Consider the following 17,016-nt stretch of genomic DNA (forward strand, 5'->3'; position numbering starts at 1 on the left):
CATAGTGCATAAATTTTTAGCAGATTTTAAACAGTGAGTGGAAAATAATGCTTACAATGCTAGGACGCCACTAAATTGTGTTTTCTGACCTTAGCTGTGCAAATTAAACTATTTGCTGCACAATTTCTACATTACAAAACTGTTGTAGCAGCACCCACCTGCTCATGAACACCGCCAGATCCCGACAATGAAAAGTACGTGGGACCATGAACGCAGCATTATTTCCTGTTCAAAGCAAGGATATACCGTCAGTGGAAGCCAGCTGCAGTTTAATGTATTTTCTGTTCCGGCATTTGTTTGACATTGTGTTCCAAACTTGTTTCCCGAGCGATGGAACCATAGAAAGCTCTCCGGAGATGTTTTGGGATTATTTGGTCGCGGCTGGACGACTGAGAAAATCCGCGGGCTCTTCGAGAGAGGTAATGTTAGCAGGCGAGCTAACGCCAAGCTAGCTAACAGCTAACTTACAGTTAGCAAAAAATAACGTCGCTGCCTTGTTGTTTTTGTGTCTCCTCGGGGGATCACACACACGGTAAACGCGACTAAAAACCACTCTGGAATGTGTCGTTAACTAACCGGGAAATAACTGCCAGACTGTGTTTGACGGTAACGAAACTAACCTGACGTTATGCATCAACAAGTGGTCTTTTATTTTGCACTGTGTGGGTGCTTTGGCTGTCTGACAGTAGAAACCAGTCCCTCCAGTCTTGATTGTTAATAGCGCATAAGTAACCCATTTTATGTGCCTGATTTGATGAAGCTGACGTTATCTCCCGGTGACAACGTTTGCAGCTAATGCCACACGTTACATAACCCTCATTTGTAATCTTATTCCCCTGGCAGCAGTTTTGAATACTGTCGTATTTTTTTTTTTGTTGGTGTTGCCCTGATATCATTGGTTTTAACATGACAGTTCAGGGACAGATTGTGTGTGTGTGTGTGTGTGTGTGTGTGTGTGTGTGTGTGTGTGTGTGTGTGTGTGTGTGTGTGTGTGTGTGTGTTTGTTTGTGTGTGTGAGTATGTGTGTGTGTTTGGGTGTCTCCATCCCAGCAGGTCTGGATGAGTCAGGGCAGATTTATTCGTTCACATAAGAAGCTTACACGCACACGCACGCTGACAGACAGACCGACAGATACTGACAGGGAAATCACAAGTCATATTCTGAGTGGACAAAAGAGCAAGAAACATCTCATGAAAAGCCAACTGCACATATCGGTCTTATTAGGATGGGTGCCACACAGCAGCTTGTGTCAACTCAGTGATAACAAATTTTCTGTGGCTCCTCAAGCTAGTGTGAGTAATCGCATTGTGAATTGCAGGGATGTTGTCACCCGTCACAATCAAACATGGGTTCTGCTGGTTGGCTTTGGTTATAACTAGTAATCCTTAAGCTGCTGTGCCATCCTCTTTCCCACAACTATCGAAAGTATTTTGTGTGAATGCCCCGGAGGTGTTTGCAGTAGGCTCAGAAGCCTTTTCAGTTGTCTGTTGATGAATGAGGAGTGATTATCATCAGCCTCACAAATGAGATTGGTATGGAATAGAAGCAGAGACTGCTGCAGATTCAGTGTAATATGTTTGCACTAGTGCCTTCTTGCTAACTTACCAATTCTGCAAACCTATTGGACGTGTTGCAAAGCAATTCACATGTGCACTCTGTCAGTCGTCGTTTATTGCTGTGTTCTTCTGAACATCTCGCAGGGCTCCAGAGTAACTTTTTAATTAGTAGCTCTGATGCTACCAACATTCTCAGTTAGTCACAGCAGCACATACTGTAGTTTGGTCGCCCCCCTCCACCTCCCACACTCTTATTTTGGTACAGCATCACCACAACTATTAATCCACCTTGCATACGGAGAAATAGTTGCCTTTTGCTTGATATTTGTAAAATATTTTAATTTGAAAATAACATATATATAACATCACCATCTATAAATTGATTTAGGTAAACTCCTCACTTTCTGGACACCTGCTTATTAATAGACACTAATATTTACTGACTTACCCTAAACGCCTCACATGCAGGCTGCATGCTAATAAAGGGGCTGTAGTTTACTTGGACAGATGTGAGACCAGAAATTAGCTGGTAAAGGATGAAATGACTCGTTCAGCTGGCAAATATGCCCAACTTGAAACCAAGTGAGTGGACTTTTCTAAGAGCAGAATGCATTTTAAATGTCAATATTGCAGTCGATCGTGTTCATTTAATTGTAGGAAGCTAAAATTGTCATCGCTGTTAGTGTTACTTTTATTTTTCAGCTCTAGCACTGCGTTGGCTATAAGTGAATGTAATGGCCTTTTATTTCTTTTCAGTTGCCTCGGTTGAGATCTTTCTACCCGCACTTGAATCATCAGATGTGTCAGAGTCGACTCCTCTCTCTCCACATGTAGTTTTTTTTAATTAATCTGTTCTGGATTGTTTCATCTCTGGAATATGGTAATGGCGAAATGGATTTTTCAACACCTTAGGCAGTGACAGATTGAGAGAGGCAGGGAAGAAGAAAGAAGGGGGGAGAGCTGGAGCCTATTCCAGCTGACACAAGGTGAAAGACATGGTACATAGTTGATAGGTCACCAGTCTGTTACGGACACAAAAGACAACCATGGACACACACTATCACATCTCCAGCCAATTTAGAATCTCCAATTAACCTCCCATGCATGTCTGTGGACTGTGGGAGGAAGCTGAGGAGCTCAACCTGCAGAAACCTCTTGCAGGCACAGAGAGAACATTCAAACCCCTTGTAGAAAGACTCCAGCTGACCAGCAGCTGTACAGACAACAGTACTAACTGCTGCACCGTCATGCTGCTGCATCTTGATTTATAAATTGTTTTGTCAATTTTGGACAGTTACAGTAGTATTTTATGTCAGTTCTTGTAGAACAGCCGTAGAGCTGCTGCACTTAGTGAAGTGGCAGGAATGTCAGTGGTATCTATTTCAAATATTGCTTTTTTCTTTTTTGACTAAAAATCCCAACATCTCTATGTTACAACTTTTTGAGTATTTGTTTTGTAGTGCACTACAGTATAATATATAAACTGAGTGTCTTTGAGTGTTGAACTGTTTGGTTAAAACAGCCCTTTTGAAGACTTCACCTCGGAATAGAGGGAATTATACTATTTTTTGACATGACATGATAGGCTTAATTTGTTAAATTAACAAACAGTTTTGTACCAAATTTTAATGTATGTTAGTGTAGAGAAAAAAACATAGTTTTGGTACTTTTAGTAGTATTATGGACAATTTCCCAGAATTATGAAACACTACATGTTTGCCAGGCTTACCTAGCTACTTAAAATGTCATATGCAACAAGTACATCAAAGATTTTTTGAGAAACAAAAGTCTTATAAACAGATTAAATACTGCATGAAAATTGTTTATGAAACTTTTTTTATAGAACATGGATAAACTGCATACAAAAATCTAGATTTCTTTCAGAATAAACACAGTAATCTGCAAAAATTCTTCATAATTTTTAAAACTTAAAATGCATTCAGCTGAACTAAAACTACACCTAAGGCCAAAAGCTCCAAAACTTGTTTACATGTCTGTTTATCTCAATAGGCAGTGAAAAAAATAGAAGCACTGGTGTTTAGACTACAAATTTAGCAGTACAGCAAATGCAATGGAATTGTGGCATAGCACCGCTTAGCATGAAGATATGAGATTCCATTGTAATATTTCTATACTGTGAAACAGGCTGAACAGAGGTATCTTGAAAAGCAGGATGTTATCAGGTTTAGACCGAGGCCTCCTCAACCATCAGATTTTAAAATCCACTCAACCTTTCTGGGAAGTGCGTTTCCTTCTCTTTCATGTCTCAGACAAGTAGCATTGTCTGCGGTGTGTAGAGAGACAGCAGGACTTGGAACACTGAGGCTGTTCTGAGGACGACGGGTGGCCATACTCTTGTACAGCAGCCACACACAGCATGTACAATTATTCCTCCCCTGTCCTCACTTTTTGGGCTTGCTCTCCGTGTCCCTCACAGCGTGAACCCAGCCATCTATCGTCTGCTTTCTATCTGCAGAGAAGCCTTTCGCCTGCAGAGAAGATCAACCACTCATTTTTCTGTTCACACCCTATGATTATGTGACCCTTAAGAGTTGCACCCAGCAGAGGTGACACAAAGGAATGATTCTAAAGCCTTTCTTAGACATGGAATGTGTAACTTTGCTGGCTTCATCAATCTGTTAAAGTAACAGCATTCGGACATGGGTCACCTTTACGTTTTATTTTGTTTGTGGCTTCATTCGGACAGACTCACCACAGCGATGGAGAGAGTTACAGCACGCCTGAAATACTTGCCAGACATGCCAGATGGGACAGTACATCAAGTGACTAAATCTGATATCAAGCTTCCCAAACTGTCCAAACAACTGATAGCCTAGTTTATTTATGATCTCCTGAACACTGAAAATTGTGTGTTTTTATTTATTTATTGTTACTCAGCTACCTGTAGTTGCTTTAATGAGTCAGGTCACATTTTATATGTAGTTATGGGAAACATCCAATCACACAATAGTGATTCTTTTACAAATATCCTGCTTCTTTGTAGTAAAAAATCCTGACATGACAGAAAACACTTTTTGACATTAAATAATGAATCAGACTTTTACAAACAGTCCAATAAAAATATCCCAAGCTCAGGACTCACCTGAGGATGGCTAACAATGTGACCTGTCTGAATGTCGGGGATAATTTATAATTGGGTGTAAGTAATGAAGTTATTGCTTTTGCGCACAGCTCTCTCACTTTGGAGATGCTAATATGGACCCTGTTGCTGTCTGATGCTGCAGGTATTTTATAAACTCAGGGGGAAACCTCCTGCAAGTAGCTGGAAGTAACAAACTAAACTTCAGCTCCTGTTATTTTTGTTTTCAAAGTTAGAATCACAGCTTTGGATTAATGGATCACATCATTTATCAGATCCATTACTGTCACTGTCAGCTACTTGTACCATGCCTGTCTATGTGAACACACAACTGCTTGGATTCTTGTCGCTACAACTCTGAAGTTATTCCTTGGAGGAGCCTTTGTCTATAAGCAGTGTTATGCCGGCCAAATTTCATGAAACTTGGGCGTATTTTTCAGTGCAGACTAATACTGAAAATTTGGGAGAACACATCTAGTTGCACTGTTTTGTGATAGACATTCTGACTTTATTAGCAATACCATTTTGTAATGTGAGGTTTCAGTTCGATATTTGCTTCCGTGTTATAGATTTAAAAATGGGATGGAACTTTACTGCACCATCCAAAGCAGGTGGCATGAATTTGTGAAACATGACAGATTAAAGTCTTGGTCATCCATGCTTCCAAAGTGTATTTTGTGTGGCTATTTAATAATCAGACTGAGATTATGTGGAACTGCAGTGTGCATGGCAATGATCAGTGCAATTCTCAAAGATGTTTGGTGATTTGGCAGGAAAATCCCTGATGTTTTTGAACCAATATTGGTGCTGTAATGTGGAAAAAGCTTTCCTCAAGTTGTTCCACACAAGCTGAAATGCATTGCGAGTAGGTGCCCATCCGTTGTGTAAATGTTGTTAAGTCCTTTTAGTAAGGCTGTTGTCATGACTTTTGCAGACATGTGACCCCAGTGCTCACTCAGACATGAAGGCAATATGTTCAGTTTAATGGAAAGGAGTGAATGTCCGAGACTGGCTTACTTAATGCTAAAAGTTACGTTGATTTAGTCAGTTTAAAGTAGGATGCACCGGTTGCTTGTGTTCTTGGTCAGTCAATTCCAATGCAAATTGTTATTGGGATCCATCAGTTAACAATTAAGAGAGCCATTGGTAAGGCTACAAAGCATCATGTAACTAAAACAGTTGAAAAGTCGTCCCACTCTACCTGGTGCTCACAAATATGTAAGGGAGATGTCAGTCATAAACTTAATGTACACGCCCACACAGCCCTGACGGGAAGTCTAAATTAGCTAAAGTAAAACCACCTGTGTGGGTGTAGCACCGGTGTTTATGGGGTGTAATCTGAGCATATTATGATACCATGTCAGCCAGTCGCAAAGAAGTTCTAAAATGAAGGTTGTACTCTAGCTCAGGAGGCAATATAGCAGAACAAAAGCACGTGTTACAATTAGGCTTATTTTATTTCTTGCTTCACTATCGTCTACAAGTCACAGTTTACCCGACTGGTTAATCTGTTACTTCAGTGCAATGAAAGCATATTTACAGCTACACTTAACTGTGGTTTACTTGAAGATGTTTCACACCATGAATCTAAGATAAAGACAGCAAGAGACATATCGGTCGCAGCAGGGAAACCAGATGTGAGCAAGATGTTTGGCCTAGTCAGTAGCCACATCACAGTGTTGCATCACATTTAATGTGTTCTGCACCTGATCAAAACTGGACATTTATGTTTATGTGTAATCCTAATATTTCTGAATACCTGGCTTAAAGCGACCAGCAAGATATCCCATATAGATATATGTCAGTTTTGGAGTATCATAGTCCTAACAAGTAATGGGAATCTATTTACCATCTAGCAACCTAGACAGTCGCAAAAATGTGGATTCAGACCTCCACATTTTCCATACATAGCAAGAAGATGAGGAAATGTAAATGGACTTTTCGTTCTGGGTGCCAGAGATTTCCATAAAGAGAATGGCATTGAAGGTGTGTGACTTAATCCAGCTGTTGAAGAAACCACTGTTGAATTTATTTAACAGTGTATGTGTTGGAATAATCAGGCTGGAATGTAAGAACCACATGAAGGAAAAGCGCCTGTAGCAGACAGTGCACCTGGTCCTGTAAAATCACCTCTTACTCCTTGGCTGTTAAATATAATACAATACATCAATTACACCAGATTTCTGTCCATACTTTTAGGTATCCAACAGACTTGCATACAGTACTGTGCTGTGGCATCAGACATCAAAAAGTTAGCAGCAGATCCTTTCATTTGTAGAAGTTGTGAGGCAGGACCTCCATGGATTGAGCTACTCTATTCCGCATGTCCCACAGATTCTTGATTGGATTAAGATCTGGGGAAATTGGAGGCCAAGTCAAAACCTTAACCTGAATGTTTTTTGCAGTGTGACAGCCAGCATTATCCTGCTAAAAGAAGGCCACTATGATAAGGAGATAACATTGCCATGCTATTCTTTTTACCATCGTGCATCCTGCTGCCATATCTGGTGTACTGATCAGAAGGTTCAAACCTCGGTTCTGCCAAGCTGCCATTGTTGGGCCCTTGAGCGAGGTCCCTAACCCTAACCGCTCCTTATCATGGCATACTCTGCACTGTGATTTAAAATGGGATATGCAAAAAGACAATTTCACAGTACTGAAATGTATTTGTGAGAAAGAAAGACTTATTTTTTTCATCTCCAGGTAAATGCCAGCACATGATGTAAAAGAAAATGTGATTCATTAGACTAGACCACCGTCTTCCATTGCTCTTTGCTGACGTTGCCCCATATGTTTCAAGCTACAATGCTTTGTGTGTTCAGACGTCTTTCAAGCATTGACGTTTTCAGCGGTTTGCTACTGTAGCTTTTCTGTTGGATCAGACCATATGCATCAGCAGAGTCTTATGCCCCCATAAACCAATCATTAGTTTGCCAATTGTCCTTCCTTTGACCACTTTCGAAAAACACCACACGAGACCTGCTGTTCTGAAGATGCAGTTGTCTCGTCATCACAGCTTGATTCTTGTTAGAGTCACTCAGATTCTGTATCTGCCCATTTTTCCTGCTTCCAACGCATCAACTTCGAGAACTGCCTGTTTACTTGCTGCCTCACATATCCCACCCACTGACAGGTGCCATTGTAATGAGATAATGAATTCACTTCACTTGTCAGTGTGGTTTTAATGTTGTGGCTGATTGGTGTATAATGCATTTGTTTTCCCATGTATTTGCTGCTATTCATGCACACACTAAATGCTGGTACTTAAGTCTTTGTTTGACTGATCAAAGGAGGAAAGATTTTATCCAGTATAACTGTGAATAAGCTGAACTCGCTGAACAGGCATCCAGAGTGGTGTGTCTAAGGCCAATATAGCTGTGAGCAGCAGTTTTGTGATTGATAATGATTTTTCTCTTCTCCTTTGTTTTTTCCAGTGAGAGACATGGACAACTCTGTCACCCTATGGCAGTTCCTTCTTCAGCTCCTGTTGGATTCTAATAATGACCAGCTCATCTGCTGGACCAATGAGGAAGGAGAGTTCAAACTATTGCAGGCAGAGGAGGTGGCCCGGCTGTGGGGAGCTCGCAAAAACAAGCCCAACATGAACTATGACAAGCTCAGTAGGGCACTCAGATACTACTACGACAAGGTAAACTCCTATTTCTTTATCTATTTTAGGATATACAGCAATGGGTTGCAGTTGATTGAAAGTAGCTGTCCTGTATTTCAAGCTCAAACTCTATGTGCAAAATCTACCATACACTACCGTTCAAAAGTTTGGAGTCACTTAGAAATGTCCTTATTTTTGAAAGAAAAACAATGACAACAACATTAAATGAATCAGAAATACAGCCTAGACATTGTTAATGTGGTAAATGACTATTCTCGCTGGAATCGGCTGATTTTTAATGGAATATCTACATAGGGGTACAGAGGAACATTTCCAGCAACCATCCCTCCTGTGTTCTAATGCTACATTGTGTTAGCTAATGGTGTTGAAAGGCTAATTGATGATTAGAAAACCATTGTACAATTATGTTAGCACATTAATAAAAATGTGAGTTTTCATGGAAAACATGAAATTGCCTGGGTCACCCCAAACTTTTAAACAATAGCGTATAATTGCCAATAATAAACCAAATACATGATGCTTAAGTAGTGTGTGTTTTGAAGCAGCAGCTGGAGACCTAGACCATATAATTTCCTCCAGATTTACCCCAAAGAGTACATATTTTAAGATAGTGGAAGACAATAGCTCAGATACGTTCAACCCATAAAAATGTAAAATCAACTAATACTCCCTCATTAAACTATCCGGATTGCATCAATATACTATTATATTTATCTGTAGAAGTTTAACGCTTGTGATGAAAAATGTTTGCTACTTCTTTGTGTAGTCTACTGTCAGTGTATGCATCCTGTGTATGTTGTAGCTGGTACCACGATTTACTTCAAATTCGTTGTGATGTCACAAAATTGTCTCGCACATATGCATGTTTCAAACTCAGATTTTAAATAAGTACAGTAATATTTACTTTTTCTAGTACCAAGCATCATTCTGATCAATGAAGGTCAAATTTTCCAATAAGGTCAACTACAATCAAATGACGTTTTTGAGTGAAGGGAGACTCTGAAGTCCACTGCTGAAGAGAAGCAGAGTGCTGTCAGTCTCCCACTCTGCTTGTGGTTTGGCAGAGTCACAGCCTGACCGTGTGGGCGTTCAGGGCAGGGCTGCGATGGTATGTTTGGCTGTAGCATTTGTGGCTACTAGTTTAGTACCGACAGGAAGGACAGAGCTGTCCCACGCACAAGGCTTTTCTGTGGTTGACTCTTTTTTTTTTTTTTTTTTTTTTTTTTAAACTCCCTCTTTGGTAGAGGATACTACATCAGGCAAAGTCTTGTTTCTGCTCTCACTGTGTGTTTTCTGCCAACATGAATATGACGTTTGCTTTTCTGTGTCTTTTAGAACATCATAAAGAAGGTGAACGGGCAGAAGTTTGTGTATCGTTTTGTGTCCTATCCCGACATCTTGAAAGGAGATGTTGGCACCCGAGCAGAGAGCGGAGATGTTGGCGCTGGGGGTGTTCCTCCCCTGTTGAGGAGGGAAGACAGCAGTGGACAGGAGGGTGAATCAGGTGATAGAGCTAAGGTGGGGGGTAGTACAGCAGCTCTGGGCTCCAGCACCAAGCAGTCGAACCGTAACGACTACATCCACTCTGGCTTGTACACCTCCTTTACCCTCAACTCTCTGCAAAATGGACGCCAGCTCTTTAAGTCCATCAAAATAGAGAATCCAGCCGAGAAGATGGCTGACAAGCGTGGCGTCACTGCCACCTCACAGAGCCTGGAGACAGTTTCTCAGCAACAACAACCAACCGCTTTGCCGTCAGTCATCAAGTTTGGAAACGGCCCTCCAAAACCAGCACTCGCACCGCCTCCTCAGGTTGCCATAGAGCCGACCCTGATGCCCAACCATTTGGATCTTCTCCAGAACCCACCCCAGATGACTGAGGACATCGGCACACACTCCTCCCTGCCGCCCCATTCTGTTTACTCATTCGAACACATCCGCCCATCAGAACCAACGTTCACACCAGCGCTGACCTCAGCCAGTCCGTCCCCCAGCATAGTACTCGACTCCTCCCAGGAGCTGGTGATCGACAGCGACATCGAGTCCAGATCTTCTCAGCCCACAGATGTTCCAGCACTGGAATCCACAGACACTCAGGCACAGGACAAGGCTAGTATACATACAAACACATCTAACTCATTATTAGTTTAAGATTAACTTTTGGTGTAATGATAAAACGTTGCAGAAATGCAGAGAACGGATAATCCTTTTTTGTGACTTGTTATACATATACATTTTTATGTATAAATAATTGTTAAAGTAGGCTGATAATTTTGTAGTTGCATAGCACCACCCTTTACAATTTTATTTTTATTCATTTATGTTTTTTATTTGATTTATTTCAGACATGCCACAGTATCATGAAGACAAAAGCCAAAACAAAACATGCATAATGAAAAACAACACAAAAAAAAAAACACCCAAGCCAATTCCAAAACCTAAAATAATGTCTGAAAATGAGTAGGATGAAGTTCAACTTATTATCTCCTACCTGCTATGTGTCTGTACATTTCATATCTTGTGGTTTCCTGTTTGCATCAAACCTTATACTTTTAAAGCTCTTTAGAAACCCTGCAAACACATTTACTATACACACTATTACATTTTTCAAGCAGTGTTTCCAGCACACTTTTGATTTGACTCATGATGAACAACAAATACATTTAATTGTCTTTATTGAATTCAGTTCTAAAAGCTGTGTTCGTTCTAATTTGGTACACATTATATTGGACTGTAGCACTGCCATTGCATAATTATTCTGTATGCTAAATATTCTAGATTATAAATCTAATTCTCTATGGATTGCTGTATTTTTCTGATGTTTTCAAACCTAAAAGCACACACATGCCTTTCTCCACCGTGAATTAATGTTTTGTTTTTTTTTTTAACCAGATATTCTTGAGTTTGTCTCGTAATAAAAAGAAAACTGTTTGCGTCCACCAGGTGGACAGTGCCATCGGTTTGTCAGGAGATGAAACCAGTCTGGTGGATGCAGAAACCAGTTCATCTTCAGTGAGCAGCAGCACAACAGTCAGCACTCAGAGTATGGGGAAGACACGTAAGCCACCTAAAGTCCTGCAGATCAGCCCTCCAACTCTGCTGGTCACCGCCTCTGACTTCTCCCCCATGAACCTCTGCAGCCCCTCACTACCGACTGCCTCTCTCACACCAGCAATGCTACAGGTAAGGGTCTGGCCTTATCTTTGTTAGCCCTCAGTTAAAGATTATTTTATATCAAACACTCACTTCTGCACAGCCTAGCAAAAACTAGCTTAAGGCCATGTCATGTCTGTCACTAGAAATATGTCTCTAGTAGAGACTGATGATGATAATTTTAGTAATGGACATTGAACTGTATGTAAATAACTGTAAATAATTTGATGTTCACTTGCAGCTTAGGTGTAGTAAACAGAGATGAAATAGGTACAAAACCATCTCTATTATGACTTGTTCTGCCAGCTGCCTCTCTGGTCTTGACCAGTTGGTTTATATTTAAAAAAACAGGAGGACAGTTAATGCAGAATTTTCAGTAAGCTAGTCTCTTAGTTCGCAGTAAGCAGATACATTTATCAGGATATTTTTCTCTTGTTTATTTATAGCACCTAACCACACACTGCTGACACTATCTTTCTTAATTAGCTTATCTACTTCTTCTCTAAAATCTTTTGCATCCGTTGTTCCTGTCATAACTCCTCTCACATGATGTGGGTTAGAGATGCTAGGAGAGAGGCGTTGCAATCAGTGTGAAGTATCAGCAGTTAGTGAAAACCTACAACCGCCGTATGTGAGCTAACACTGAGCTTGTAACAGATTGTTTTGATGTCTCATTGATAAGCTTGCTTAGATAAAGTTGCGTAATTATACTTTAAAGTGCCACTACTGCTGTAAAATATGCTCCAGGCTCCCAAGAAATAGATCCACTTCACAATCAAAGAACCATAGATCAAGTCACGCCTCATAAACTGCAGAGAGCCTGAGGGAAAACAAGTGTGTGCTGAATATAGTTACAAGTTTATTTCACTTTATGCAGTTGTCATCCATCATAAAATTTTCCAGATGGTTGCGTTGCTTCATTATACTAGTAATTTACCGGTAATAGGTGTGTTTGTTTCAGGTTTATCATTGCATCGGTGGTGCAAAGCTCAGCACTGTTTGTTGATGTGAAACTGAAGTTTAGCTAGTGTCTGTAAATTGTTAGATAACATCAAATGAACTGCAGTAACTGCATAATCCATAATGTGTTTTTCAACTATATATATCGAGAAGTAGGTAATATATAACTAAATTAATAACTTTGTAAATGAGTGTTAGGAAAAAATGTCTTTTCGTCAAAGAAGTAAACCAAAACTGTACCACAGGGCAGAGCAACATGAACATGCATCCACTCTGCATTTAGTACCAGAAGTTTCAAATGTCAGTGTCTTGTAACAGATATAAATAAAATAAGTGGAGGTAGTTTCAGAAATTATGAAAAATATGTATTTGGCAGCACAACGGCTTCACGTTATGCTCCATTTCTGTAGTGTATGGATGTATCTAATATTCAGAAAGGAGTTGGGCACCAGACGGGGACAGTAAACACTCAACCTGTCACAAATCAGGGGAATAACCCAGATTTCTCTCCACACTCACTGCAAAAATCCACAAAACTAAATGAAAACACACCCAGTACTTCAGTTTCACTAATTAGAACTAGCTAAATTCAACTCACATAATATTATTATTGCTCAGGAAATTCCAGTATATCCAGCCAGTTCTTGGAAGAAAATCTGCTCTGTGTAATTTTGTGTATTAATCTTTTTTAAAAACATGATGTCCAGAAATTGCATTAAAATTCCAAATTTCTGCCCTTTTTTCAATTGTCAGTCCTCTTACTGTTCTTCCTCAGGCTGTCTTTGTGAGTTTTTTTTTTTCCAGCACACATGCAGGCCTGATTTATCTCCTTCCTTCCTTCATTTCCTGTCCAGTGTAAAAGAGCTAAGTTGTACATTTTTATTTCCTCTTATTGCTAAAACGAAATCAGAAGACCTCCTAACTGGACAGAACCCTAAATTTGCCTTGTACAAAAACAAAAAACAAATCCTCCAGCATGTACTGATCCTGACCAGCAGGTGGCAGCAGTAGTGCAGTAACGTGTACTAAGTATTTCCTTGGCCTTGTTTTTGTGGCTGTTAATTGTTCCTGGTGATGCAGATCACATGATTGGACAGAAATCAGAGTCTATTAGATCTGCTGGTTCAGACAATGTTGTTTTTATTCTGTGCCTAACTCAGCAGGCCATTTCAAGTGTGGTTAGGAGCTCAGTCAGCTCCCATATCATGGAGTCCCTCTTTGGGTTTTCTTGATTGAGAAAACAGAAAATGTATTGAACCAAGTTTTTGAAAATTAGTACTTAAAGATTTTCATGTTTGACATTTCATCTGTGTTTTTGTTGAACCTTGAGACAGTAAAACTTACACTATAACCCAGCGTCATGTTAGAGTCGGCTTTATTTTTTAAATTCTTAGTTGTTCTTACAGCTGCTTGCAACATTAGGTCTATGCATGCCAATCTCAGGTTTTGTCAGAGTAGTTAATACATTGTACCTGTCAACACTGGAAGCAAATTAAAGCACAGACAGGTTTAGAAGCAGCCTGTCTGTGTCTCATGGAAGATAAAGTATCCGTGTGTTTTTCCACTACCCTGATTCATCTGTTCATTTATGTATTTTTATGGCCATTATTAAGAGCAGTCAGTTGTATTAATTGTTTTCTTTGTAAGCCACTTAGCTGTGCCAGGTAACGCATTGTTTGTTTAATGGCCAAATATGTATTAAATAAGCTTCGGAAGTGGTCAGCCATCGTGTTTGTTTGAAAATAAACACAATTCAGCTGCCTAGAGCAACTGTTTAGCTAACTGCTCCATCATGGAAAACTTGCTGACTGACCTAATTGTCCCTTTTATGCAGCTTATCCAGGCACATTAGTTTGTTTAATGTATCTTCGTGCTGGAGAGGTTGCACCAAACAAGATGTCCAGCACATAAAATGACCTTTCTCTTGTTTAAACAGCTTCTACTGGTTGTATGGAAAGCTGTTTGATCCTGCCTGTATTGCTCTTTTTAAGAAGATGAAACACCAGGACTACAAAGCTGATTAAAGCCACCAGTTTTTCAGTTGGTTTCAGGAGCTCCCGTTTACTTTCTTTCTTTCATCCATTAGATTTAGTTCCTCGTCTGTAGACTCTGGTTCAGTTATGTTCATCTGACTATTATTTATAGTCGTCCTCATAAGAGTGCACGGGTTAATCTGCCACTACATTTAGCTGATGAGCTTCCAGTAGTTCACACATATAACAATATAAATATTGTGCTATGGGTGTATTCCAGAAATCAGGTTATTTAAATGTGAAAGGAGGTGAAAGACACTCTTTATCTATGTAGTGTTAATTCATAGTATAAGTCATCTCAAGGCACTTCTCAAAGTAAGGTGAATAACTGACAAAATTGTACAGAGAATCCCAGCAAATCTAAGGTTTCCTTTGGATTAAATGTCCTACGTTTTTGAAGAACATTCTCTGGGTTCATCTTTGATGGCCGCTGCACACCAAGAACATGCTGTCCAATTCTGCCAAGTTTGCTCTTTGTTATTTGCCACCAGGTTTTTCCTTTACGCTAAAGTTGACGAAAGCAACTGTTTATAGAACCTTCAAGAAAAGTGGCTCATGCAGTTCCAACACCTACTGACCACAAACATCTAAGGACTGTCAAAGAGAAATTCTACAAGATTACAGCAGACTAATGTTGGTTAAACTTAATGATGATAGTTTCAATTATATTCTGTTAATGACATTCTGCTGCGATAACAGAGTGTGGCCAGTAATTACTTTAAATGTCGTCATCTTTTCCCAGTGTGATCAGCTGCATCGATGGCACACATATCGCTGCTCCTTCAGTTAGTGAAGGAGACTCAGTACATTTCCACAGTATTAATACAAGTTCTTCTGTCTTACAATAACACACTATACTTCACAATATACTGCAACTAATATCTCTCAGTCATAGCACTATAAAGGTCATATGTATGCACCACACATTATTACAAATGAGCACGACTTGTGCACGATTCATTTAACTAGGGTTTTCCATTTAATTTTCAGCTGCTTTCAAGTGTGTTTTGTTAAGAATTCAACACAATGGCTGAGCATTTTTACCTTGAAATTTCCAATGACGGTCTCAAAAACCTGGCTCCAGACTCCTGGGGTTTCATGTGTCATAAACCAATGAACCAATCCTATAATCCTGTTGAATCTTTTTCTGGTTTAAACATGTTTGGCTGAACTACTCCCATATTACAACTTGTAATTGTGTAATCCAAAGTAGTTTTGCATTGTTTGAGCTGAGCTGACTTCATAGATCTGCACATTCTAGAGGAAGCAGCAGTAATAGAGTTGCATGTAAGTCGTTTTAAGGCAGGAAGAAAATATGGTCCATGGATTTCTCCTTTGCTACTGCAGTGGTGGTGCTTTTTTAATTGTATTTCCTGAAAATGGGATCATACGCGCTATAAGTATGTATTAGAACTTCAAACTTTATTGAGGTGAAGTAGGAAGCCTTCTTTTCTTGGTTGCCAGGTCAGTTGTAGCATCAGAGCTCTCTTGGTGGTAGTTTGTTACAGTCATCATTCAAGCTTAGCTCAGAGTGAACATACTCAGACTTGTTTGCAGAAGGTTTTTCAGAGTTTAGAGTCAAAGTCGGAGTTTGTTTAACCTGATTTCTGGAACAGCCTCTGCCGATGAGATGAGATTGTGAGTTTTTATTCATTAACATCACTGATGCAGGGAGCAAAATGGTTGTTCCTCACAGCTCATTTCTGTCTAACTTAAAGACACCAACGCTTTATAAACTGATATACACTGTTTTTGGTTTCTCTGAATTTGTACAACGGAGGTGCAGATTTCACATTTAGCATAAAGAGACACAACAGTCACATAAATCAACAAGGAAAGCACTCAGAGAGCACAGTACTTCGCCAAGGCTGCTCAGTCATTGAATGATTTCCAATGTCTCGATAAGATAAGTTGTAGTAGGATCGCACTCATGTGATCATCAGCAGGCAGCTGATGTAGCGTTCATTTGTTGTCGTAGTTACAGTGATGCAGTGACGCTATCTATCAGTGATTCAGAAATCTTGGAACAAATCCATGAATCCAGACTATAAGCCGCATCACTGCCAAAATCTAATCACTTGGTCCTTTTGTCATTTGTGACCTTCCCTGAAAATTTCATCCAAATCTGTTAGTCAGTTTTTGAGTAATATTGTGCACAGACAGATTAACAGACGGGCAAACGTACGCCGGTCATCATATAATACAGTAGGCAAAATATACTGTTAATTCTCCCATCCATGTTGGCTTGTGACTGGAGTGATTTCAGTGATTTCTAACCCAGTTCAGCATATCTTTTGTGTTTCTGTACAGCAATGTGTTGTTACGTAAACACCAATATGGACTAGTCAGATTTATCCATTGGCTCTTGTTTGTCTTCCTCGCCAGACTCCAACTCTTCTGTTGACTCCAAGTCCGCTGCTGTCCAACATTCACTTCTGGAGCACGCTCAGTCCAGTCGCTCCGCTCAGTCCAGCAACACGACGCCAGGGAGCCCACCTTTTCCAAGTCAGTACCCAGGAGTAGCTCATCTAGTATCATTGAATCTCTCTGTATTTAATTATGTAATTAAAGCTCACTGTCCC

General features: G+C 40.0%; 1 protein-coding gene across 2 annotated transcripts in view; it reads left to right on the forward strand.

The window, feature by feature from the left end:
* Positions 1-214: 214 nt before the first annotated feature.
* elk4 (ETS transcription factor ELK4) overlaps positions 215-17,016 on the forward strand; it is a 34,824-nt gene continuing 18,022 nt past the window's right edge. For both annotated transcript variants that reach the window (XR_008601710.1, XM_023292041.3), the window contains exons 1-5: positions 215-419; positions 8,092-8,306; positions 9,624-10,397; positions 11,232-11,471; positions 16,820-16,939. Coding sequence is in view for 1 of the 2 variants with exons in the window: in XM_023292041.3 (XP_023147809.1) it covers positions 8,100-8,306; positions 9,624-10,397; positions 11,232-11,471; positions 16,820-16,939 (1,341 nt within the window). In the remaining variant the exon portion in view is untranslated. The remainder of the gene's footprint in view (positions 420-8,091; positions 8,307-9,623; positions 10,398-11,231; positions 11,472-16,819; positions 16,940-17,016) is intronic.

This window comes from Amphiprion ocellaris, chromosome 5 (genome assembly GCF_022539595.1).
Source record: "Amphiprion ocellaris isolate individual 3 ecotype Okinawa chromosome 5, ASM2253959v1, whole genome shotgun sequence".
In the NCBI taxonomy this organism is placed as follows: domain Eukaryota; kingdom Metazoa; phylum Chordata; class Actinopteri; family Pomacentridae; genus Amphiprion; species Amphiprion ocellaris.